Source organism: Ovis canadensis, chromosome 3, assembly GCF_042477335.2.
Source record: "Ovis canadensis isolate MfBH-ARS-UI-01 breed Bighorn chromosome 3, ARS-UI_OviCan_v2, whole genome shotgun sequence".
NCBI lineage: Eukaryota > Metazoa > Chordata > Mammalia > Artiodactyla > Bovidae > Ovis > Ovis canadensis.
The window spans coordinates 160,791,068-160,818,817 of NC_091247.1; the positions used below are offsets into that span (position 1 = coordinate 160,791,068).

General features: G+C 41.8%; 1 protein-coding gene across 9 annotated transcripts in view; it reads right to left on the bottom strand.

Moving 5' to 3' along the window:
• TBC1D30 (TBC1 domain family member 30) overlaps window positions 1-27,750 on the bottom strand; it is a 91,135-nt gene that overhangs the window by 18,324 nt on the left and 45,061 nt on the right. For 6 of the 9 annotated variants that reach the window (XM_069584728.1, XM_069584727.1, XM_069584725.1 and 3 more), the window contains 7 exons: window positions 24,089-24,150; window positions 23,488-23,553; window positions 18,592-18,717; window positions 16,815-17,000; window positions 9,333-9,501; window positions 6,575-6,743; window positions 1,637-1,742 (listed from right to left, as the gene is read on the bottom strand). In XM_069584728.1, the coding sequence (XP_069440829.1) occupies window positions 1,637-1,742; window positions 6,575-6,743; window positions 9,333-9,501; window positions 16,815-17,000; window positions 18,592-18,717; window positions 23,488-23,553; window positions 24,089-24,150 (884 nt within the window). Of the gene's footprint in view, window positions 1-1,636; window positions 1,743-6,574; window positions 6,744-9,332; window positions 9,502-16,814; window positions 17,001-18,591; window positions 18,718-23,487; window positions 23,554-24,088; window positions 24,151-27,223; window positions 27,637-27,750 lie in introns of those variants that run through there. The other 3 variants (XM_069584731.1, XM_069584730.1, XM_069584729.1) reach the window with 1 other exon arrangement.

The following is a 27,750-nucleotide window of genomic DNA, read 5'->3' on the forward strand; positions in this document are numbered from 1 at the left end:
CAAAGGTGTGGAGCAGGCATATCCCCCAGTAGCTCCAGGAACATGGAAGACAGTGTGACTTGCCTAGACTTGGGTCAAGGGTACAAAAGGGAACAACAGGAACCATGGCTGAAAAGAGAGGTAAATGCCAGACAGTCAAGAGCACTGGGTGATGAGCTGAGAAATCCATGCTCTGTGTTGTAGGTAATAAGTAGTCACTGAAGTTTCATGAGTGAGGAAGAAGGGATGAGATCTCAGAGTCCTGCCTGGGGCATGTGGATCAGGCAGTTCAGTAGGATGTCAAGCACAAGTCTCCAAACCCCAGGCCACAGACAGTACCTCCCATCAGATCACTGGCAGTATGAGATTAGAAATAAAGTGCATAATTAATAACATGCTTGAATCTTGAATCATCCTGAAACCACTCCCCTGACCCCGGTCTGTGGAAAACTTGTCTTCTACAAAATCTGTTCCTGGTGCCAAAAAGATTGGGGACCTCTGAAAAGGATCTCATATGTGGAATATGAGAATAACGTTTAATAAAAAAGACACTTCCCTCTACAAGAGAGAAGAAGCAAGGAAGCAATGGCTCGGGAGGTGTGACAGGAGCTGGAATCAGAGCACAGAGGTCAGGTGCAGATAGCGTACTTCCTGCTCTAAGTCAAACAGGAAGGAAAAAGGAGAGACGAGAATGCAAAGAAAAGGTGAAATAAAAAGTAGAAATACTCAGGGAAATTCTACCGGGTGGTCAGTATTCTCAACAACTTGGGCAGCTTTCTGCTAAAAGTGAGGGGTTCCAAGAAGCAGGTGGAGGTGCCAGGAGATGAGGAGAGAAATAAAACCTCTTCTCAAGTCCTAAATGAGGGCCTGAGTCTTTGTTTTCTAACCCATTGACTGGGCCCCAACCACCAATATGACCTCAGGCATGGAATCAACATTAAAGTTGAAACCAAGAAAAGAGAGAGGGAAGCACCACAGAGAAAGAAGGAACCAAGGCCCAACAACAACTCTGGACAAGAACCACTGCTGGTTGTTTGCAGGACGAAGGAAGAACCTGGAAGAGAAAGTGTCATCAGAAGCCCAGAAGGCTGAGAAAAAGATCATGTTATAGAGCCTAATGGAAGACACAGTGTTAACAAATCTGCTATCTCTTCTACACTCACTGCCATCTTTAATGACCTGCCCAATATGATGCTGAGATACAGTAACATGCCAGAAAGTAACAAAACCCTTCAAGTTGGTGATTTTGAAATGTATGATTCCTATGTAAAAACATGAGTTGCAAATGTGGACAAAACAAATAAACCAAAATGAGAAGTAGAATAATCTTCTTTTGCTCCTCAATAATTCCTTCCCAGAAATAATTATTTCTCCCCACCAGTCTCCCTTTAAGGCTAAGAATCAGATCCAGAATAAGCACCTGGGGATTTGCTGGTGAGAGGGGTGGTGCTCTGATGGGGTTTTTCGTTTGTTTGTTTTTGTACTGCATTTTCTGGTTTTTTAAAAAACTTTCCAGCTTTATTTGAGCCATAATTGAAATATAATATTGTTTAATGAAAGTCATAATAAATATCTGTTATTCATTTCTTCCTTCCTCTGCTTGTTCTCAAGGTATTGGGGTCCCCTGAGCCAAGTGGGGCAGGCATTGCCCACTCACCTGCATGAGTTCATGGCTTTCCAGAAGATCATTCTCTAGCATCTCCTGGGTAAGGCGCCCCATGGTGCTATAGAATTCATCTGCTGTCTCACAACATTCTATCTGCCTAGATAAAGAAAGGACAGAAAAAGGAATTGTTTAGGAGACCCCTGCTATCAGGTACATGCTGCAGGCACAACAAGACATGCTGTCCCTTGCCGTCAAATCAACCAAGTTAGCAATCAACGGAAGTCAAAATCCACAGACCTCAGCCTGTGGTCGGCAGAGAAAAGAGTTTAAAAACTGGAAGGTCAACATAGCGGTACTTATTCCAGGGTGAGCTCCTCTCTTTGCTATACCGCTCTCCTGACTCGCAGCTCCATCGGTGGCATTTTTATTGCTTCCACGTGACACCTTCTACACGTCTGAACACCCATCACCGGTCAGAAATAATAACTAAGAAATTGGGTACCCAAGAACAATTACCCCCTGGAGGGAATCTGTTGCTCTCAGTTTGCAAACAGCAGTACCATTGACAGACTAAAACCAAACCACAGTAGAAATGAAAGATGAAACACACAAGGACTTTCTCTGCACATTTCATCAGTCCTCAGGATATTTTCACAAAGTCTTTCCAGCCCTTCTCAGGACACTGCTGCTAGCTGGCGATTACACCCTGTTATATTTTTTAACTTCTTATTTTGTATTAAGGTACAGCTGATTAACAATGTTGTGATAGTTTCAGGTGAACACTGAAGGGGCCCAGCCATGTATGTATGTATGTATCCATTTTCCCTCAAACTCTCCTCCCATCCAGGCTGCCACACAACATTGAGCAGAGTTCCATGTGCTGTATAGTAGGTCCTCGCTGGTTATCCGTTTTAAACATAGCAGTTACACCTTGTTTCTTGCATTTGGTTCAACAGGTAAATAAAGACTGTCACCTGCCATCCTATGAGACAGGTGAAACTTTAATTCTTCTTCTAGAGAGGGAAGAAAAAGGAATTACCCAAAGCAGAGACCTGGGTATTTGTTTTATCTATCATGTCATTCTTTGCATAGCAGAAAAACTATCTGCCTTACCAATCATAAGACATACTCTTTGACATATGCTAAGGTTGGGGGATCTCCATAGAGCCAGTCAAAAAAATGTGATCCTGGGAAAACTTCAGGCTCTAGAGTTCTGTTCAGATCATATTGCCACAATCATGTAAGTAAATAAATGCAATAAACTGTTGAAGTGCTGATGCAAAAATTTAAAGCAGCATGTGGACATAAATTGAAAAGTGGTTAAGTTTATCCTGGGGGCCAGGAGGAGAGTGAGGAAGAGACGTAATGTTTAAGGTGAGTTTTGATAAATATTCTCCAGACTGACAAGGAGGAAAAAGCATCCCAAACACGTGGATACAGGAGACAGAAGGCCCTACCCGGGGAGATGCATGTAGGTCCACAGATCACAGTGGGGGCGGCTGTACGGCCAGGGGTAGCCAGAGAGAGCTGAGGGTGGTGGTGTTGTTTAGTCACCTAGTCGTGTCCAACTCTTTTGTGACCCCATGGACTGCAGTACGCCAGGCTCCTCAGTCCATGGGATTTCCCAGGCAAGAATACTGTAGTGGGTTGCCATTTCCTCCTTCAGGGGATCTTCTCGACCCAGGGATCGAACCCTTGTCTCCTGTTCTTTACCACTGAGCCACTAGGGAAGCTGAAGGTAGAGAGGTGCAGAAAACAAATCACAGCGGCCTCATCTGCCTGCTGAGCCCTCTCAGGACAAGAGTCACTGAAAGGCCTTTAATAGAGAGTGTGGGAACAGACATGCCGTTGGCAAGGTTGCCCCAGAGGCGGCATGGCAAGTGTAGGGTGTGATGGGAGGCCATGGAGGGCTGTGCCAGGCATGAGGCAACGAGGGAGGGGGCAGTCAGGTCAGAGAAGAAAGGACACATGAACGAGACACCACTGAGACTGTGCTGCTGGCGACAGCTTACACATTCCACAAGTGCCCTTGTATGAGCAAAGGAGGAAATTTCACGCTGCAGAATCAAGGTGATGGGAAGGGCCCCGTGGATACGCACGCATGAGGTCCTGATGTTACTCAGGTACACGTGGTCTGGAGATCATCCGCATGATGTTCAGGACTTTTCCGATAGACAGGTTGTGGGGAAGACAACAGGCCCGAGAGTCAGAAAGGTCCAGGGCTAAATCCCAGCTCTACTCACTAGCTGTGGGACCTTGAACTAATTGGTCAGCCTTCCTGGGGCAATTTTCTCACCTGAAAAGACAGGGAGAATAATCCTATCTACTTCATGGGGTTATAGGGAGAATTGAATGAGATAATGTGTTTAATCTTCTTAACATAAAGACCGCAGGCCCTTTATGGTGTGTGTTGGTTGCCTTTCCTTTCACTTAATGCTCAAAACATGTGAAATTATAATGAGCAAAAACTCTGAAACATTTAAAATTCTACCAGTCTAACTCACAGATTCCTGAACTTCATAAACAGGAGCCATTTATTATCAGTATATTCACATTATTAGAAACACAGATAATAGAGCCAAGGTACCCACATTCAAAATCAGGTCTTTCCACTTACAAACTGGGTGACATGGGGCAATTTCCTTAAGTTCTTTGTGCCTCAGTGATGACATCTGTAAAATGGGGATGATAATAGAACCTACCTCCTAGGATGACAGTGACATTAAATGAGTTAATTTTACATCTACAGTGCTTAGAATCATGCCTGTCCATTGCAAGCACTCTGTGACTATCAGATATTAAGTGTAGCTATTATTATTTCAATAGTGTGACATCCCTGGGATGACCATATTAATAAATTCTGATAGATAATGGATAGAGTAGATAGGAATAAAATAAGAACCACCTCTTTTCTTCCTGCCCCATAATTCAGTTCAGTTGCTCAGTCGTGTCTGACTCTTTGCAACCCCATGAATCGCAGCACGCCAGGCCTCCCTGTCCATCACCATCTCCCGGAGTTCACTCAGACTCACGTCCATCGACTCGGTGATGCCATCCAGCCATCTCATCCTCTGTCGGCCCCTTTTCCTCCTGCCCACAATCCCTCCCAGCATTAGAGTCCTTTCCAATGAGTCAACTCTTTGCATCAGGTGGCCAAAGTATTGGAGTTTCAGTCTCAGCATCAGTCCTTCCAATGAATACCCAGGACTGGTCTCCTTTAGGATGGACTGGTTGGATCTCCTTGCAGTCCAAGGGACTCTCAAGAGTCTTCTCCAACACCACAGTTCAAAAGCATCAATTCTTCGGCACTCAGCTTTCTTCACGGTCCAACTCTCACATCCATACATGACTACTGGAAAAACCATAGCCTTGACTAGACAGACCTTTGTTGGCAAAGTAATGTCTCTGCTTTTCAATACGCTATCTAGGTTGGTCATAACTTTTAAGAACTAACAAAAAGGGGACTAGAATCAACCCAGCATACAGTCAAGAGCTGTAGTATTTTGATCCTATAAGCTAATTTAATTACTCAGCAACTATCACAACGGCAAGAGTGTGATACTGGTAATAGAGAAACTACCAACGCTCAGTTTACGAGGTAGTAGGTTGGAAATATACGACTGCAGAAAAGGGCTGACATTGGAAGAAAGCAAACAGGTATGTAAATGTCACAACAAATCCCCCACAGATGAATTTATTTGCCTCACTGAAAAGCTATCTGCAGTGAAACAAAAGCAGAGGAGATTGCTACGTGCTATTTAAAAACACTTCCAAACAACAATTTTTTTAAAAAAATCCCTGAATTGTTAGTTGGTCGATTTTTCTTAAAAAATTAAAAAATGCTGCAAGTCTCTCAGGAAACAACTTCCCATCAATAAAAAGGCTACTTTGGAGGTTTCTGAAACAAAACACTGGAAGTGATTTATAAGTTCTCTGACGTGTTGTCTATGGGTACCCACTCAAGTCATTTAAAAATAGTTTTAGGAAAGAAACATTAAAAACTTTTCTGCATCTTCAGTTAACTGTAACAATTTCATCCTGATGTCTCCCCCATTACCCAAAAGGCAGATATTTAATGTAATAGTTATAATACATTAGAGATGGGTGAAAATACCCTAGTGTTTTCAGCCCTGATACTAGACAAGAATGTAAGTGAAATCTGTTTGGTGGTAATAGATTTCAAATGGAATTAACTCTTGATGAAAGGGAAGAATTCCATGTGTTCTGCTATTGACTAGGTACCAGGCACCAAGCTAGATAACTTTATACATATTATCTCATTTAATTTTATCACATTCCACAAAATACCAACCCTGAATATTTACTGGAAGGATTGATGCTGAAGTTGAAGCTCCAATACTTTTGGATGCGAAGAGCCAATACATTGGAAAAGACCCTGATGCTGGGAAAAATTGAGGGCAAGAGAAGAAGCGGGCAGCAGAGGATGAGATGGTTGGATAGCATCACTGACTCAATGGACATGAGTTTGAGCAAACTCCAGGAGATAATGAAGGACAGGGAAGCCTGGCGTGCTGCAGTCCATGGGATCACAAAGAGTCAGACACGACTGAGCAACTGAACAACAACAAAATAATTATAAAGACTCAAACATAAGCCACGTTGCAGTCTTAACCAACAAACCCACACAGCTGTCTCCAGAGCTTTCAGTTCCTCTTCCACCTAAGTCCTTCTCCCCACGTTTTTCTGTTGGAAAAACGCCAACAGCGTAGGGCTGCCAGGACGCCAGCACTGAGGAGGAGGAGAACTCCAGGCCTGAAACAGCCTGCCCCCTTCTCTAAAACAGCTTCCACTTGCCCCCAACATTCACTGATGAGCTGACAGAGAGTTCAGAAGGCAAAAGCAATTGCACAGCAGTCACAACTTTCTCTTTTCCTCACATTTAAATATTGATGGCTTTACACACTGGAGAACAAAAGTGCGGTAAGGCTCTCACACCACAGTACAGAACAGGAAGGGGAAATTACTTACTCTCCCAACTTTGCCCAGATAGCCAGCGACACCCGTAGGATGATTTCCGAACCTTCAAAGAAAACTGAATCCCAAATCTTTAAAACTGTATGGTTAGGGAGACACGTAGCGAAGAGAGTCAGAAACCACTGCATCGTGAAGACATTTGTCAGTGGGGGCTCATATCCACCTGAAATAAAACAAACGCTCTACATTTCTGCAGAACTGATGGTGTGCAAGATATGAAAACACCCTCTTTCAATCTCTCATGTCTACTCAAATACTAGCTTGGCCAAAAAGTTCATTCGGGCTTCCCCATAACATCTTACAGGAAAAACCAAAAGAACTTTTTTTTGGCCAACTCAATATGTTATATTTCCTGGCTGCTTTTTTTTTAATCTCTCTAAATTCTTGTTCTTTCCTTATTTGGATGGAGGTAGGGGGAGAACATCGGAGAAGGCAATGGCACCCCACTCCAGTACTCTTGCCTGGAAAATCCCATGGACAGAGGAGCCTGGTAGGCTGCAGTCCATGGGGTCACTGAGAGTTGGACACGATTCAGTGACTTCACTTTCACTTTCCACTTTCCTGTATTGGAGAAGGAAATGGCAACCCACTCCAGTGCTCCTGCCTGCAGAATCCCAGGGACGGGGAGCCTGGTGGGCCGTGGTCTATGGGGTCGCACAGAGTCGGACACGACTGAAGCGACTTAGCAGCAGCAGGGGGAGAACATAGGTGTGTTTAATAAAAATCGCAATACTACGAACTTCACAAATTCTTTGTGACATTTCAGAAATCTTAACCTAAAATTTAATTTGAGTGTACCTACTGTGGGGCACTGAAAATCAAGGAGGATGCTCTCCCTATCAAAAACAGGATAAAAAGAAAGGATTTTAGCCTCTCAAAAGTAAAAGCTGATTTCCAAAACCTCCTAAAGCCCACTTTTATTCAAATACTGCTGATAAAAATAAAATTACTCATAAGCAATTACTTGTTTACTTGTTAATTTATCCATAGTCCTCAGACCACAATGGAATTAAACCAGAAATCAGTAACAGAAAGAAAGCTGGAAAATCCCCAAATACTTGGAGATTAAGCAAAGTGACATTTTAAAATATCTTTAACTAAATATTTTAGTTAAAATCCAGTTGGTTAGATCCCAGTTTTAAAGATCCCAGTTTTAGAGATCTGGGATCCAGCTCACTTTGAAGTTTCCAAATTCACTAAAACAATAGAGTCCTCTCCCACTCCCCATTATGATTGCATAAGCATATATTTTAATGAAATATAAAAATTTAGATACTAGACTAATCCTTTCTCCAAATTACAGTCAGAAGGTACATTTACCCAAGTACAAGCAAAACAAGATCTGTCCTCCTTTATCCATTTTCTTCCTTCTTACCTACAAACAAAGAAGTATCTTTGTTCACAGGCTAGAATCTAAGGTCACCAAGGCATTCGGGCAAATGTGGAGCCCAGTGAAATGTGTCTGACTCTGGAAAAGGCCAATCTGGTCTTGCTGGAAGCTTTATGAAATCCTCACTGGTGTACAAGTATACTGCACAGCCAAATTAAATAAGATTACTCCAACTACTTGGAAGAAAATGCTTAGAGACACCTGTGTGTCACTATAATTTCCAGTGTATTTTAATCACAGATGAGGTCCTCAAAACCCTTTCAGATTTTCCCAGATTTAAATTCATGGGTCAGGAACTGACAGCCATTTAAAGAAAACATAGCAAACATTGTATTTTTGATATCTGGAGAAGTGCAAGCAGTGGGTATGATGACAGCTACGAGCTCGGGTACTTGGGAAGCTGGTGATGCCAGCTAGATGGCAGAGACTCAGCTACTTGCAGAGCCACCTCCACTACCACCTTAATCAACCCAGTCCCTTCCTTCAGGGCTCAGATTCTACCTAGAGGCCAAGAGAGCCCTTCTCCAGTAAGAACTGGTCCATTCATCTCAAGGAAGCCTAAATATCCTTCACTTCACATGAATGAATAAAAGGAGCATTAAACATCTCAGCCCAAAGGACTGCTTTTATCTCCTACAACTTTATGAAAATACATATTCTACTCTCCATAACGTCAATGGTTGAAGCAAAACCACAAGCTCGCCCAAGCTGTACCTGTAGTTCAATTTTAAAGAACTCCTATAGTTTTGATGCCAACTTAGAGCAGTTTAACTGATAGCAAGGCACAGATACCACTCTTTACCTGCTGCTGCTGCTGCTAAGTCACTTCAGTTGTGTCCGACTCTGTGCAACCCCATAGACGGCAGCCCACCAAGCTCCCCTGTCCCTGGGATTCTCCAGGCAAGAACACAGGAGTGGGTTGCCAGTTCCTTCTCCAGTGCATGAAAGTGAAAAGTGAAAGTGAAGTCGCTCAGTTGTGCCCGACTCTTTGCGACCCCATGGACTGCAGCCCACCAGGCTCCTCCATCCATGGGATTTTCCAGGCTAGAGTGCTGGAGTGGGGTGCCATCTCCTTCTCCGATTCTTTACCTATATATAGTTGGTAAGCTAGTACTGGTTAAGCATTGGGCTCCTGACTGACTTTTTAACCATAACCAGTTAGAGATGTAACATCTGGCCTTCTGTTTGGGTTTTGTTTTTAGTTCTGTTTTTGTTCTCTAGAAATCTGTTTCACTGCACCAAGCTCTACCAAGTGAAATATCTGAAAACATGTTTCACCATTCAAGGTTTAGGCTCCCAGGTACAGTGGTATCAGAAAAGTAAACTATTTTCAAAGGTAAAATAGCATCGAATCATCACTACCTCCACTCTCCTTGTTTGCGGTTTTCTGAAGAGTATCCAGGTGCTGAGATAATTCAGGGAGATTCAGTCTCAAGAGGTCTCGGAAGACGGCCATATCCACGGACAGTGCCCGGAGATTGTTGACAAAATAGCTTTCGGGAAGTACCTTGTCAATAAGGTAAATCATAATCTGAGGAAAAAAGATATAGAATAAGATTGCTTCACAAAAACTACTTGGTATACTAACACGTCCTACATAGAACATATTCAAATTGGCAAAAGACAGTTAGCCAAAGCACACCATTCTTTACACGTGTCAGCACCAAATGTTCTGGATTTTCAAGGCTCCTCTCCACTTCAAGGGAAGGAGCAGGTGGCATAATTGTCTAAGTCAGGGGTCCCCAGTCCCAGGGCCATGGACTGGCACCAGCCCTTGGCAAGTTGGGGATCTGGCCACACACAAGGTGAGCAGTGGGAGAGCGAGTGAAGCTTCATCTGCCGCTCCCCATTGCTCATGTTATGGCCTGAACCATCTCCTCTGCCCACGCCCCATCCATGGAAAAACTGTTTTTCATGAAACCAGTCCCTGCTGCCAAAAAGCCTGGGGACCACTGGTTTAACTCATTCTGACCCCAAATCTGCTGCTGTCTAAAACTTTTAGCTGTGCCACTAGACCTGAGTTCATCCTGGAAGTAGCTGTGATGATATAATCCTCAGCCTCCCTCTGACCAGCCATGGAGCTCAAGCTTTCTCTGCATCCAGCAGAAATCTCAAGGTCAGCTCCTTGATGTCAGCGCAGTTTCATAACCTTAATCTGAAAACTCACAGCTGGCCCACCATGGAACATCCCGACTGCAGTCAATCGCAAGATTCACTGACCATCAACCTGAGTTTTTGAACAACCGATGTCAGCTTTTTGTCCATGTTCTCTCCTGGGACAATGCAACAAACGGTACATTTTTGTTTTGAGCATATGGTGCTTTTAAAATCAGATGAAAGTGAAAGTGAAGTTGCTTAGTCGTGTCCAACTCTTTGTGACCCCATGGACTGTAGCCTATCAGGCTCCTCCGTCCATGGGATTTTCCAGGCAAGAGTGCTGCAGTGGATTGCCATTTCCTTCTCCAGGGGATCTTCCTGACCCAGGGATCGAACCCGGGTCTCCTGCATTGCAGGCAGACGCTTCACCATCTGAGCCACCAGGGAAGCCCCAAAATCAGATGAGATTGCCTCATATTCTTCAAATTACTGTTTTCATCCTAACTTTTCTATTCATGGTCAAGAACCACTGGAAAAACCCAGAAAAATACACCTGAGTTCTATATGTCAATCTCTGGTCCTTTTCCTGTCAGCCTGAATGCTCTGTTAATGCCCTCATCCCTAGAAGACCTACATATTTCCCAGAACACAGGGAAAGCAAAACTAAGAGCAAAATCATAGCTGGCCCTGTACAGTGGTGGGGAAGTAGGTGTCTCATATTTTTTCACAAAATACTATTTTTTAAAAAAATTATCTCCCAGATCTGCCAAGGGCCCATTTTCCCCTCATCCTTGACTTGTAGCTTCTACTTTCAGGGTCATAGTTTTGACTAAGTCAACAAGAGTGGGAATAGCCTCTCAAAAAGGCCTCCCTGCAGCCTATATTACAGGAGTGACCCAGTTCTGGGAATCACTTTAGCTTTCTTACACAGAGACAGAATTTACCAGCTAAATGTATCATCACCCTAGAAATAAGAGCTCAGCAATAAAAGCAAAATATTCAACTTATGTGGAGGGAGGAAGTCCTTGAGGAGCCAGGCCAGTTCAGGGGGAGGACAGATTTTTAGCAGAGCTGAAGGCTCTGTCAGGGACCTCACACTCTACCGGTAAGAAGAAGAGGAGCTGATGGGAATCACAAAGACAAAATTTAAAGTAACAGTCTGTTACTATGCTTTTCATTTAGAGTAAGTTACATAATACCAAGAAAGATTTTTATGAATTATATCAATGAATTTATAAGGTTTTATGAAAAGATTATAATCCCTCAAAATTATATGAAAACTAGAAAAAAAATCCAAGTATCACAGTAATTCTTCTAACCCAATGAAATTCTCTGTCCAAAGGCATCTCAAAGTCTTATGTTGCTCCACCTACTCCTGTATTTCAAAGAACAAATATTAGATTAAAAAACAATAGGATAAATAATAGCAGTGGAACAAAGATAGTCTCGTCAACAAATGGTGCTGGAACAACCCTACACTCTCCACAAAATGTAACTCAAAAGGGATCATGGACCTAAATGTAAAACTCAATACTATAAAACTCACAGGAGATAAATATAGCCTAGATGACCTTGGATATGGGAATGACTTTTTATATATAATACCAAAGGCACAATCCATGAAAGAAATACTTGGTAGGCTAGACTTTATTAAAATTTAAAACTTCTGTTCTGTGAAAGACACTGTCAAGAAGATTAGAAGACAAGCCAGAGATTGGGAGAAAATATTTGAAAAGACACATCTGACAAAGAACTATCACCCCAAATATACAAAGAACTCTTAACACTCAATAATTATAAGAAAACAAGCAAACCAATTAAAAAATGGACCAAAGACCTTGATAGATACCTTACCAAAGAAGATATGCAGATGGCAAATAAGCTATGAAAAGATGCTTCATATCACAGTCATCAGAGAAATTCAAATGAAAACAATGAGATACCACTATGCACTTATTACAATGGCCAAAATTTAGAAAGCTGCCAACATCAAATGCTGGCAAGGATATTGAGTAACCAGAGCTCTAGATTTGCTGGTAGGAATGCAAACTGGTAAAGCCACTTTGTAAGACAGTTTAACAGTTTTTTATAAAATTAAGCACACTCTTATCATACAATCCAGCAATCGTACTCCTTGGTATTTATTTTATTTTTTTTTTTTATTTTCTTTCTTTTTTTTTTTTTTAAATTTTAAAATCTTTAATTCTTACATGCATTCCCAAACATGAACCCCCCTCCCACCGCCCTCCCCATAACATCTTTCTGGGTCATCCCCATGCACCAGCCCCAAGAATGCTGCATCCTGCGTCAGACATAGACTGGCGATTCAATTCACATGATAGTATACATGTTAGAATGTCATTCTCCCAAATCATCCCACCCTCTCCCTCTCCCTCTGAGTCCAAAAGTCCGTTATACACATCTGTGTCTCTTTCCCTGTCTTGCATACAGGGTCGTCATTGCCATCTTCCTAAATTCCATATATATGTGTTAGTATACTGTATTGGTGTTTTTCTTTCTGGCTTACTTCACTCTGTATAATCGGCTCCAGTTTCATCCATCTCATCAGAACTGATTCAAATGAATTCTTTTTAACGGCTGAGTAATACTCCATTGTGTATATGTACCACAGCTTTCTTATCCATTCATCTGCTGATGGACATCTAGGTTGTTTCCATGTCCTGGCTATTATAAACAGTGCTGCGATGAACATTGGGGTACATGTGTCTCTTTCAATTCTGGTTTCCTCGGTGTGTATGCCCAGCAGTGGGATTGCTGGGTCATAAGGTAGTTCTATTTGCAATTTTTTAAGGAATCTCCACACTGTTCTCCATAGTGGCTGTACTAGTTTGCATTCCCACCAACAGTGTAGGAGGGTTCCCTTTTCTCCACACCCTCTCCAGCATTTATTGCTTGCAGATTTTTGGATCGCAGCCATTCTGACTGGTGTGAAGTGGTACCTCATTGTGGTTTTGATTTGCATTTCTCTAATAATGAGTGATGTTGAGCATCTTTTCATGTGTTTGTTAGCCATCCGTATGTCTTCTTTGGAGAAATGTCTATTTAGTTCTTTGGCCCATTTTTTGATTGGGTCGTTTATTTTTCTGGAGTTGAGCTGCAGAAGTTGCTTGTATATTTTTGAGATTAGTTGTTTGTCAGTTGCTTCATTTGCTATTATTTTCTCCCATTCAGAAGGCTGTCTTTTCACCTTGCTTATATTTTCCTTTGTTGTGCAGAAGCTTTTAATTTTAATTAGATCCCATTTGTTTTTGTAAAAGAATGAAACTAGATCACTTCCTAACACCGCACACAAAAATAAACTCAAAATGGATTAAAGATCTAAATGTAAGATCAGAAACTATAAAACTCCTAGAGGAGAACATAGGCAAAACACTCTCAGACATAAATCACAGCAGGATCCTCTATGATCCACCTCCCAGAATGCTGGAAATAAAAGCAACAATAAACTCCTTGGTATTTAGCAAAAGGAGATGAAAACATATCCACATAGAAACCTGCATGTGGATTTTTATAGCAGCTTTATTCATAATTACCAAAACTTGGAAGCAACCAAGATGTCCTCCAGTAGGTCCAGAAAATGGAATATTATTCATCACTATAAAGAATTAAGTGTGCGTGCAAGCTGTTGCTTGGTCATGTCCAACTCTTTGTAACCCCATGGATTGGGAGCCTGCCAGGCTCCTCTGTCCACGGAATTTTCCAGGCAAGAATACTGGAGTGGGTAGCCATTTCCTGCTCCAGGGGATCTTCCAGACCCAGGGACCCAACCAGCATCTCTTATGTCTCCTGCATTGGCAGGGGTATATGGAAAATCTCTGTTTCTTCCTCTAAATTTTGATTTCAACCTGAAATTGCTCCTTAAAATGAAGTATTTAAAAAAAATAATGGGGAAGCTTCAAATTTTTAAGAAACAGTGAAATCTTTGTTTTTAACTATTTCAAAACTCTGTTTTTTAAAATATTTTAAAAACCTAAGTTACTAAGAAAAAACAATACATGCAAAAAAGCAGGGAAAATGGTTTACCTACTCTGATAAACTATTTATTTCCCTATTAACGAAAACTTACCGAGGCCAAAATAGCCCCCGGAAAAACACTGACATCCAATATTTCCCTTAGCATAGGAACTGTCTTCAGGAACCCAACCTTCCTCTGCATATTGAATGTCTAACCACAAGATTCCCAAATGATGATGATGTCATTTCATTCCACAGAGTTCATTTTCTTAGAGGCAGAAATATAAATATTCAATTCCTCAGCTTTGTCTAATTCATCTTTTTATGTGAATTTTTAGTTTCTCAAGCGTCACTAAGATTCATGATTTGATTGGCGTGTACATCCCATATCCCAAACCTCTCCACCCTACTCTCTAACCAGAATTGTTCACTTCAGCTTTTCAACTAAACAGTTCTCATTCCATGGTCGTGCAAATTACACCTGGGGAAAAAACGGAGTAAAGCATACAGAATGAGTAAACAAAATTGCTTTTAATAAAAAATGTGCTAAACTCATGTATTTGATTTGCCACTGCCTCCCCACCTTCCACCCCTAACTATGTGATACACAAGTAGCTTCAAAGCTGCTTCCTTAAATACATGAATGGAAAGTCTGAGAGGATGAATACAGATTGAGATCATGGCAGGATGGATTTATAATTAATTCTAACACAATGTGTATAAAACCAAGAGGAAAATGTGTTCATTTTTCCATATGACATTAAGTGAGTTACTGAGACTATCACTAAGGTATGCACTATAATTAAACAGAATTGGGAGAAGCGGGACCTTTAATACAAAGACTAAGTATTTATCCCATCCATCACACAACACTGCAATCAACAACAGTTTCAGGGTTCAAATACGAATTAGCAACCCTATATTACCCCAAGCAAATAAGGCAGTGGCCATCCTCGACACTTGAAATCCTTCATTTCTCATAAAGACTTTTTGTGGTGACTCACTGAGTCATATTCAGACCTACAAGTTTAACTTACTAGTGTCCCATCTCAAAATGTTTCCAGAATTTTTTTTTTTTTACTAAAAAAAGGCCCTAGACATCAAAGATGAAAAGGCATATCATTCACTTTCAAAACCTTTCTCCACACAAGCACCTTTCAGCCGACATTCACTTGCAGCCTATTTCCTTCATACCTCACCCCAGATATGAAAGCAACCTGTTAAGAAGATCCAACCAGGGACTTCCCTGGTTGTCCAGTGGTTAAGGCTTCACCTTCTAATGCAAGAGGTGCAGGTTCAATGCCTAGTGGGGGAGCTAAGATCCCATATGCCTTGGGGCCAAAAAAGAGCAAAACAGAAAACAGACGCAATACTGTGACAAATTCAATAAAAGCTTTAAAAATGGTCAACATAAAAAAGAAAAGAAGAAGAAGAACCAACCAGAATTAAGTAGAACAAATAAGGCAATTTAGACCATGACCCCCCCGTCTATACCTGCTAGTAGTCACACTCTTGTATAAGCCCTTCCCCTTAAACAGGAGGTGGACCTAGTGACTGACTTTTACTAAGTAAAACATAGCAGAAGTTTCTTTGTGACACAGGGAGCTCAGCCTGGTCCTCTGTGACAACCCAGAAGGGTGGGATGGGGTGGGAGATGGGAAGGAGGTGCAAGAAGAAGGGGACATGTGTATGCTTATGCTGATTCATGTATGGCAGAAACCAACACAACATTGTAAAGCAACTATTCTCCAATTAAAAATAAATTTAAAAAAATAAAACATGGCAAAAATGATGGACTGTCACTTCTCATTCTAGGCTGCACATCTGTCACACAGTCCCCTCTGACTTGCTCCTTCTCTTTTACTCTCTTGCTCACTCCAAGGAATGCCAGCCACCATGCTGCACAACGGAAAGGCCCACAGAGCAGAGAACAATATCCAGCAAAAAACTGAGGCCCTCAGTCCAACCATCTGTGGGGACTGAAATCTTAGCAAGGATCACAGGAATGAACTTGGAAGCCAGTGCTCTTCCCACTCAGTTGAGTCTTTGGATGAGACTAAAGCCCTAGCTGAGAGTTTGAATGCCACGATAACGTGACCCCAAGCCAGCTAAGCTGTGCCCAGATTCCAGACTCAAAGAAATGTCATACACATTTGCTGTTTGAAGCAGCTGAAGCTATGCAGCACTGGGTAATCAATATAAGTAGTACTGAACTTGGTTTAAAAATATGATATCTCAGGGATTGCTCTGGTGGTCCAGTGTAAGACTCCAAGCTCCCAACACAGGGAACATGGATTCAGTACCTGGTTGGGGAAGGAAGATCCCACATGCTCCACAACAGAGAGAGAGAAAGATCTGTTCCCCCACCTTTATCCTCAAAAAGCCCCATATATATATATATATGTCCTGGAGATGCAAATGGCAGCCCACTTCAGTGTTCTTGCTTGGAGAATTCCGTGGACAGAGCGGCCTGGTGGGCTAGTCTATGGGGTTGCAGAGAGTCGGACACGACTAAGCAACTAACACACACACACACACATATATGTCCTTACATGTCTCATAAGGGAGCTAAAAACATAATCATTCTCCTCAAATTTGGCAGCTATAGAAGTTTGTCCTGTGACCAGGCTTTAACTTGTGAAAATCATGGATAATTAGAAAGATACAGTAAATACTTTGGAAGGAGGTGGGGCATCAGGGAAGAGAAATCACAGCTCCAGTATTTCACTCTCTGAAGAATTTCAGTTGCTTTCTTCAAAGTCTGATACTCACTTTCAGAGCATCGCCTTCGTTGCCTTCCACCACTTCCAGAATCAGTGCAGCCAGGATGTTAAAGCCTTGGCAATACCCGACATTTTTGTTCCATCGGGCATAAGCCAGAAGGACGCGCTTCAACACGACCCTGTCCTGCTCGGCCTCCTGGCCACAGTACGAACTGCAGCCTGTGCGGTGAAGATCCTAAAACAAGAGGGGAAACAATACTTTTTAAAATAAGTCTTTATGCTCTCTCTGAAAGAAAAAAAAAAACTTTCGTTTTTTCTTTGTCTCAGCATTAAGTCAGATTATCAAAATGGATTTTAGTTTTTAAAATATATAAGCAACTTATATACACAGACCAAAGCTTGTATCTTTTAGTTTTCTAATCTGCTGAGGCATTTTCAAGGGGAATTTCAGTCAGGCAAATTTTCTACAAAAAGTATTTCCAGAGTTAACACAAAAAGGCCCTCAGAATTAACAAATATAACATTAGGCTTTCAAATAAATTGACAGTTTATTTTAATGATACATCTCAAATAAAACAGGTCATTTCAATGCATGTATGATAGGTACTAACATTATTTCTTTCTACCAAAAAAAAGATATATATATATTTAGCTATCAAAACTCCAAACAGTATTCAGGAGCAAAATGCAGCCAGTATCAAAAAGACACAGAAAAATCATTCTGTCCAAGTTGTTTTATAAACATGTATAAAAGAACAGAAACATTTGCTGTGCTTTAATATATAATGAAGGCAATACCTATAATTATCAAGTGGAGACTATGATTTTCAGGACATATTCATTTTAGTGATATATGCAATCAGTGAGAAGAAAAGATTCTCTTAAGAATATGATTCTTATAAAACATGCATTATCTTAACTCACCACTTAAATAGAAACAAAGTATTTCAAATATGGAATACTTCATTTCTAGGGAACACATACTGAACTTCCAAACAAACAGCTCAAATGCGCATAATACAGAGGCTTTTCAAGCATATTACAACATAAAATTTTATTTTTTTTTGAAACTTGTCTGAAACATACTAAGATGAAAATATAGCTCTTTTTAGTTAGTACTTGCTCCTGAAAAAAAAAGTATTTTCAAATCTGCCAAAACATTAGCCAACTTCTGGTGACCAAACTTTACATGAAACAACTTTCCTTTTAAAACCTCAGCTTACCATCACATGTAATGTACTCATATAAAATAAAAGCATGCCCTAGAGGCTTATGTAAAAGAAGAAAAATGGGATTAAATCAAATCAGCATCCTTGGCTTTTGGTGCCAGCATCTAATCAATAGTAATAATCCAGGTAGGTGAACCTTGGCTGCCTCCACAGCTGGCCTGAACATTCAACCATCTGGTGTAAAGTAAACCCATCAGTCAATTTAACTATCTTCATAAAATGACAGTTAAGAAATTATCAAAATCCTAATAACTGCCCAATTATTCTAATATGAAATAGGCTTAACTAAATTTCTCAGTGACTTTGATGTAAAAATCCAGTTAAAAGCATTGACCCATGCTAAACAAAAAGGAACTTCAATTTCCTATCATGCAAGCAAAATCAGAATGGAAATATTTTCTTCTTACTAGCAACATGCAGATGTACAAAGACAAGGCATCAACAAATGCCCCATTTTAAAAAGTTGTTAACTAATGAAATTAGGAAGCAGGAAATACATAGACATTCAAACCATAAGCCTTGATCCTCTGTCCAGGACGCATCTGGTTCTTAGAAATCTTCCAAGTTAAGACAATGAGCCAAACTCAGAGGTATTACCTTAACTATCTGAATTCCCATCGAGTCATCATCAGGATTACTCCTCTCATTGAAAGTGAAACGCATGGTTTTGTCCCAGTCAATGGCTATACTGTGCAAATAATGATCTGCCAAGGTCAACCAAACCTAAAATAGTAATAAAGAAGAATGCTAAAGTAAAATACATAATTTCATCTTTATTAGTCAATACTGATTGCATCCAGCAAGAAAATGAAAACTGTTACTAGAAGAGATATAGCCTACATGTAGAAAACTAAAAACCTCATTGAAAAGTCTGCTGTACTAAACTGTACCAATTAGGGACTTTTATTTATTCTTTCAATTAATATTTATTGAGTTCCTACTATGTACCAAGAAACAATCCAGCCATTAAGGATATTGTTAAGAAAATAAAAACATATCAAATTTTATTTCAGTTCAGTAGAATAGCTAGATTATTTTGCTGTTGTTGTATAGTTTCTCAGTAATGCTTGACTCTTTTGAAACCCCATAATGTGTAGCCCGCAAGCCTCCTCTGTCCATAGGATTTTCGAGGCAAGACTACTGTAGTGGGTTCAGTTCAGTTCACTCACTCAGTCTTGTCCGACTCTTTGCGAGCCCATGGACTGCAGCATGCCAGGCCTCCCTGTCCAACACCAACTCCTGGAGTTCACTCAGACTCACGTCCATTAAGTCAATGATGCCATCCAACCATCTCATCCTCTGTCATCCCCTTCTCCTCCTGCCTTCAATCTTTCCCATCATCAGGGTATTTTCAAATGAGTCAGTTCTTCATATCAGGTAACCAAAGTATTGGAGCTTCAGCATCAGTCCTTCGAATGAATATTCAGGACTGATTTTCTTTAGAATGGACTGGTTGGATCTCCTTGCAGTCCAAGGGACTCTCAAGAATCTGCTCCAACACCATAGTTCAAAAGCATCAATTTTTCAGCGCTCAGCTTTCTTTATAGCTCAACTCTCACATCCATATATGATCACTGGAAAAACCACAGCTTTGACTAGACCTTTGAGGGCAAAGTAATGTCTCTGCTTTTTAATATGCTATCTAGGCTGGTCATAGCTTTTCTTTCAAGGAGCAAGCATCTTTTAATTTCATGGCTGCAGTCACCATCTGCAGTGATTTTGGAGCCCCCCAAAATAAAGTCTGACAGTGTTTCCACTGTTTCACAATCTATTTGCCATGAAGTGATGGAACCAGATGCCATGATCTTCGTTTTCTGAATGTTGAGTTTTAAGCCAACTTTTTCCCTTTCCTCTTTCACTTTCATCAAGAGGCTCTTTAATTCTTCTTCACTTTCTGCCATAAGGGTGGTGTCATCTGCATATCTGAGGTTATTGATATTTCTCCCGGCAATCTTGATTCCAGCTTGTGCTTCTTCCAGCCCAGCGTTTTTCATGATGTACTCTGCATATAAATTAAATAAGCAAGGTGACAATATACAACCTTAATACACTCCTTTCCCCATTGGAACCAGTCTGTTGATCCGTCCAGTTTGAACTGTTGCTTCCTGACCTGCATACAGATTTCTCAAGAGGCAGGTCAGGTGGTCTGGTATTCCCATCTCTCTCAGAATTTTCCACAGTTTATTGTGATCCACACAGTCAAAGGCTTTGGCATAGTCAATAAAGCAGAAATAGATGTTTTTCTGGAATTCTCTTGCTTTTTCGATGATCCAATAGATGTTGGCAATTTGGTCTCTGGTTCCTCTGCCTTTTCTAAAACCAGCTTGAACATCTGGAATTTCATGGTTCATGTACTGTTGAAGCCTGGCTTGGAGAATTTTGAGCATTACTTTACTAGCATGTGAGATGACAGCAGTTGTGCCATAGTCTGAGCATTCTTTGGCATTGCCTTTCTTTGGGATTGGAGTGAAAACTGACCTTTTCCAGTTCTGTGGCCACTGCTGAGTTTTCCAAATTTGCTGGCATATTGAGTGCAGCACTTTCACAGCATCATCTTTCAGGATTTGAAATAGCTTCAACTGGAATTCCATCACCTCCACTAGCTTTGTTCATAGTGATGCTTCCTAAGGCCCACTTGACTTCACATTCCAGGATGTCTGGCTCTAGGTGAGCGATCATACAATCGTGATTATCTGGACCATGAAGATGTTTTTTGCACAGTTCTTCTGTGTATTCTTGCCACCTCTTCTTAATATCTTCTGCTTCTGTTAGATCCATACCATTTCTGTCCTTTATTGTGCCCATCTTTGCATGAAATGTTCCCTTTGTATCTCTAATTTTCTTAAAGAGATCTTTAGTCTTTCCCATTCTGTTGTTTATTGGAGTGGGTAGCCATTGCCTATCCCAAAGTATCTTATGAGCTTGTTATACTGGGCTCCAGATTACTCTCTTTGCTTGGGCAAGAGCCCCCTGGCCATCCATGGAGAGGGGGGGGTACAGTGCTTTCTCGTTTGTGTGTGTGTGCACACTCAGTCATGTCTGACCCTTTGCAGCTCCATGCAGAATGGGCCTGTTTTCACCTCTGCATTTCAACCATCCCTCTCTAACACACACAAGAAAACTGATAGATCAGTCAGTCAGTTCAGTCGCTCAGTCGTGTCTGACTCTTTGCGACCCCATGAATCGCAGCACGCCAAGTCTCCCTGTCCATCACCATCTCCATGAGTTCCCATAAAGAATAATTCTTTTAAAGGAATCACTAGATATCTTTACTCCTTTCATTACCTTATCCAGAAAAGTTGCTTCACAATGCCATTTTTCATGTGCACTTTGAGGAACCCTCAATGTTCAAATTCTAAGAGTATTAAGATTAGCTTATAATACGAACCAGCTTATTTACAAAACAGGTTCACAGACTTTGAAAACACACTTATGGTTACCAAGGGGGAAATGTGAGGGATTAGCATATACACAGTACTATATATAAAACAGATAATCAACAAGGACCTACTGTACAGCACAAGGAACTCTACTCAATATTCTGTGGTGACCTATATGGAAAGAGAATCTGAAATGGAATGGATATATGTATGTGTACAACTGAATCACTTTGCTGTACACATGAAGCTAATACAGCATTGTAAATCAATTATACTCCAATATATAAAAAGATTAAGTTTTAAAAAAGAAATGGGAATTGTGGTTGCCAAATGGGGGAGGGGCAAGGATGGATAAGAAGTTTGGGATTGCTGCTAAGTCGCTTCAGTCATGTCCGACTCTGTGCGACCCCATAGACAGCAGCCCACCAGGCTCCCCCGTCCCTGGGATTCTCCAGGCAAGAACACTGGAGTGGGTTGCCATTTCCTTCTCCAATGCATGAAAGTGAAAAGTGAAAGGGAAGTCGCTCAGTCTTGCCCGACTCTAGTGACCCCATGGACTGCAGCCCACCAGGCTCCTCCGTCCATGGGATTTTCCAGGCAAGAGTGCTGGAGCAGGGTGCCATTGCCTTCTCCAATTATACGTAGAACGGATAAACAACAAGGTCCTACTGTGTAGCACAGGGAACTATACTCATTATTCTAGACAAGAGCAACTCAGTATTCCCTGATAAACCATAGTGGAAAAGAATATGAAAAAGAAATACATAACTGAATCACTCTGCTGTACAGTGGAAATTAATACAACATTGTAAATCAACTATACTTCAATAAAAATTTTTAAAAAGGGGGAGAAGCTAGGTTTACAAATAAATAGCTGACATTTTGACTATCAACAGGCCAACAACTATCAACAGTCCAGTTTTGACTTTTGAACATGACTTAGCAGGACTAATACTGATTAATATCTCTAGCCAGACCTCTCTCCTAAGCATCACAATCGTATGTGCAAATATACACTTGTTATCTTCAATTTAGACATCCAACAGGCATCATAACCTTAACATATCCAAAACCAATCATCTAACCAACTGTCACCCCCAACTATGTAGATATACACACACACATGCACGCACGCTCGCACGCACGCTCGCACGCACGCTCTTCCCCTGTGGGAAAATAGTAACTCTACCCTTTCAGAAGCTCAAGTCAATCCTGAAGTTTTTTATGACATTCCTCTTACACTTTATATTCAATCTAATAGGAATTCAAGTCAACTCAGCCTTCAAAATATATCTAGAATCTTATCCCTTCTCTCCATCTCCACTACCAAAACCCTGATCAACTCTTGCCCGAATTATTGCAAGCTTCCTACTGCTCTCTCTCTGCTGTTGCCCTCACATTCTCAAGTTAGCGGTCAGAATGGTCCATTTAAAATATAAGTCATACCACGTTATTCCCCTTCTCAGAACTTTCCAATGCTTCTCATCTCACACTGGGCAAAAGTCCTCCTATGGCCTGTATGGTCCTACAAGACCTGCCATTCCCCTAAGGCCATCACATTACCTCTATGACCCACCGCCCACTGCTTTCCCCCTTGTCCTCTGTGCTTCAGCCACCCTGGCCTCTTACTTCTGCTTGGATACTCCTGAGATGCTCTCACCTGAGGATGCTTTCTGTTTGGAGTACTCTTCCACCAGGTAGCTACGCGGCCACCTGCTCACTTCTTTAAGGGCCCTATTCAAATGTTACCTTGCCATTTAAAATGCTACCTCCTTATCTCCATTCCCCTACACTCCCCTTACTTCTTTCTTTGCTTTATTTTTACATATGGCACTTAGCATCATCTGAAATACTTTATATTATATTCATAATAAAGTCTACAAGGATAAAAATTTTGGTCTGTTGGGGTTTTTTTCCTCACTGGTGTATCCCCAGTACCTACAGAAAGTACCTGGCACAGAATAATCAATAAATACTTATTGAATTAATGAATAATGAAGAGGGACAGATTTCAAATTACTAAATCTAGAATATTCTTTTTGACATTCCAGACACTTTAAAAAGAGACAGAGTGATGGTGCTTTTGCATTTTAGCCATACAAATCCTCCTCACCTTTCTCCTCCATTCCTTCGGTATTCCTGTTGATAGTCTGGCAACTGCCTTTAGAGCATCGTACCACTAGAAATAAAGAAGAAACACTGTCAAAGTGATAATATTGAGCTGGTTAAGCACTTTTCAACCTTTTTTCCATCTTGACATTTGTAGAATACGATAATATTTATACAGAACACTGGGGTAAACGTTCTGAGCTTCCTTCAGCCAGGTATGTCTGGTCTAAGGGCCATGACTGCCCCAAGCTCCTCCACTTAGGCCCCCTTAACACACTTGTTACCCACTCACAACGCGTGCACACAAGGGTTGGGAAGCTCTGGTTGGGAAATCAACACCTGTGTTATAGATTCAGAATAAGCAGTTGGTTTTCAAATTTTTTTCCCACACTTGAACCATTAAAAGAAAGTACAAAATTTTTCACTGAAAGTATAAATCCAGGCCACTTATAGCTTCACAAGTTATTTCATCCATAATTTTAAAAACTGACTCATCTTATGCCTATCCAAGCACATGCTAATCTTCCCATTTTGAGAATATATCTCAGTGTACCTTGTAGTTACCCAACAAATAAAGGTACTTTTGAAACTAAAAATAAAATTACCTGCTGAAAACCATTTTGACCTAAAGATGGCTCAAGAGTGAACTTCAACTTTGTGTCAACTCCTAAAATAAAAAGACATAAATAACAGTTATCTAGGGAGAAAATATGCTATATCAAAAATAAAAGTAAAAATTAACCTTATACTACTGGGTCATCATAAAATTTTTAAAACACTTATTTTTTTACTAGATTACAATCTTATTAATTGTTAATTTTGTTAAAAGAAAAAGAATATTAATTATTAAAATAGAGAAACATCCTATGGTAATAGAATGGAACTTCTCCATAGAATGGTGGTCCCACAGCTGTCTGGTGCTGTGCAAAAACAAAAAGTGACACATGGGCTTGCAGCCATACAGACTTCCATTCAGCTTTGGTTCCTACAGTCAAGCAAATTACTTAACCTGAGTTTCAATTCTCCATCCTTAAAATGAGGGATAAAGCCTATCTCAGTTAGTTGTTGCAATGATTAACTGTAAATCACTTAGTACAGTATAATTAATACTTATGAAACATGGGAAGAAAATTCTTTACTTACAGAATTTGTTTTTTAGGACAATTGCATTGGCTATTTCTATTAAGGAAAATTCAGTGAAATATCAAAAGGTATAAAAAATAATGTCATTGCCTTCCCATTTGTGGAATAATCCATATTTTAAGTTCTGTCATGATAGACTTATTCATTAGAGATATGTTTGTATATTTAGATTACAAGCTAAGAATATAACTGAACCCCAATTCCAAGTTATCTACAACATTAGATAAACTTCTTTGACTCAAATCTCAAATCTACAGAATAGAAGCAAATAAAGAGGAAAATGTATAAAGACTATATGCTATATTCATATTGGACTTTCTTATTATTGAGATGAAATTACATGACAATTTTTATTCCCACTTAAATGATATCAAAAATAATGTAACCAAATCTGAAAATTCTATGTATTCTTTTTTATAATTTCAAAATGACACTTTAAGCCCATTTTAAACTTAATAACTCAAGGAACAAGATACACCAAAAATTATCAATAGCATTGTTTTACAATTTACAATTGTCATTTATGATGACATTTTTGCTTCTAAGATGTTGAACGGCAGATTAAGCATACTGAAACCTCTCCACAACTTCCACTACTTAGGGAACAATCTTTCTTTAGAATCTGCTATGTAGATAGGAACATACTTTAGAATTTGTAAAATTATAATGATAAAGTAGACATGTCTTTTTAAAAGCATATATGGAGTCAAGAAGCTGAAAAGAGATGTGTCTGATTTACCCAAGCCCATGACAGTATGAAGATGCCTTTCTTGGAGTCCTAGAAGAGTACTATGTATACAAAAGTTTGGTCCTAGATTTCTGAAGTCAAGCTTTATAATCAGTGCCCTGATAATTCTTTTCAGAGTTTCCCAGCCAAAAGGATACACTGTTTAGATAGATAAGATTTTCTTCTTTGAAGGTATATTATGTATCTTGATGGATTCTCATTACTCGGAGATGATTTAAATGAAGTTTTGCCTCAGTGTGCAATGATACAACGGGCGATAAGAGTGCCTCCAGCTGGAGCCATGATTTTAAGATAAAACCTCTTGGTGAGGTTGCTGTCCAGATGCAGGGTGCTGAATAGAAGCGTGTTTAGAAATGACGTTTGCTTTATAACATAACAAAGACCAGGAAATTCGGTCCCATGCTCTTATCTCAACCGATCTAAAATCCTATGATTCCCCGCATGTACGACCACATATGCTCCCTTGACTTTATCAGAAGTACCTGCTGGGCATCGTGCCAATCGCCTTGCTGAGCTGACACCCGGCTGGGGTTAGTTAAAACCACAACTATTTTCTCACGATCAAAAATGAGTCACAGGATTTCCCTGGAACTGATCATTCGCCGCCTGCATGCAAAAGCTGAAATCAGGTCATTTCTACTTCTTTTCTTCTAACTGAATAAGGAAGGGGAGTAGGTTTGTGTTTCATCTGGTAATCACTGGATATTCCGGATTCAGGAACACAAAACACTTAACATGGGAAGGAGTTTTTTTTTTCTTTTTTTTTTTTTAAGGCTAAAGAAAGACTGTGAATAACTACTACAGTCTTTGCAACTAGACACTTCCTTGGGGAGAAAAACAAAGAAACCACGAGGTTCGGAAAGGCAATGACGCGTTCCACCCTTTGGGGCTTAGCGCCTTGATTCTCTCTGCAGCCTCAGGACAGCAGGTCCCCAAAGGCGCAGGGAGACGGAGTGGAGGGAGGAGGAGGTTCAGGGGAGGACAAACCCACCTGGAAGCCAGCTGGTGCCACCCTGGGGACAAGTGGGCGCTAAGCACGGGTCCGGGCACAGCTGGCTTCCTCTGCGGCCACTCCTAACCACTAAGCCTTATACCCAGGGGCCTGAGCACGCCAGGGCTGGGCTCATAAAACCCCCGGGGAGGAATGCCGGGTGAGGGAGCGGGCGCGGAGTTATGCAGCCTGGAGATGCAGGGATGTGTAAACACAGGCTGACAGCAGAAAGGGCCTAGCCTAACACAGGCAGCTCATTCGGTCTTTGCCTACAGAAAGGATCTCTGCTTTGCAGGAGTATTTCCTGCCTGCGCTCCACCCGGAGGCTCCTGGTGATATGATCCCAGCACTCACCAAGCAGGGACGCTCAAGAAAATGCACCCGATTTTTTTTCCTTCGCGGTCACTACCTTTCCCTCTGACTCCAAGTATCAAACCTGTGCCTTTCTCCGCCTCCCACACCTCCTCTAAGGTGTGGCTTCTTGTGCGTCCGAAGCACAATTGGTTGCGCGGCCTCTGACAGCCCAGGCAGCCGCCAGCACTTTCCCGAGCGCACCAACAGCAGCTCCGGGCACCAGCCAGGGCTGGACCACTCACAGGCCGCGGGGTGGGGGCGCAGGGGCAGCCGGCGGGAGCAGCCTCCTCCGCGCCTAGGGAGGCCGCTGCCCCGGCCAGGCCTGGGTCCTCGCTTTTCCCTCCCAGGCCGACCCAGCCCCGCCTGCGCCCAGCCGCGGCACCCAGCACCCGCCGGCCGGCGGGTGATCCCGGGCCTAGCGGAGTCTCAGCTAAGGCAAAGGCACCAGCGCCGGGGACGCCACGCTACTCTCCAGTGCTCCCCTCTGCCGCCCCGGGTCCTCACCCGGCTCCAGGGTGCAGAGCAGCCGGGGCGCGGTCCGAGAAATGCAGCTGCGCTTCTTGAGCACATTGCTCAGGATGGTGCCCACGCCGCCACCACCGCCGCCGCTGCCACCACCCTGCCGCTTCAGGCATCTCCCTCCACGTCTCAGGGAGCCGGTCAGCTTGTCCTGCCGCATCCGAGAGCGCCCTGGGATCCCGCACTCCGCCTGGGTTCCCGCCGCTCCACTGGCGTAGCGGCTTGGCGCGCGCGGGGGGCTTGGTGAGATCGCTTAGTCGAGGGTCCCTGGGAAGCAGCGAGAATGCTCGGGAATAGAGGGAGCCGGGGAGAACCGTGGGAGCTGCCGAGAGTGGGGCGGCAGGCAGGCATCTGCAGTGCGGAGCCAGCCAGGCTGAGGCTTGGAGAGGGCTTGGGGCGGGGAGGAGGGCGGGAGCGATCGAGTGCTCGGAGACGGAGGCGGCGCTCCCGCCCCCAATCCCGGCATCACCGTGCGCAGGCGGGGCAGCCTTAGCTCCCCAACGCCTGGCAGG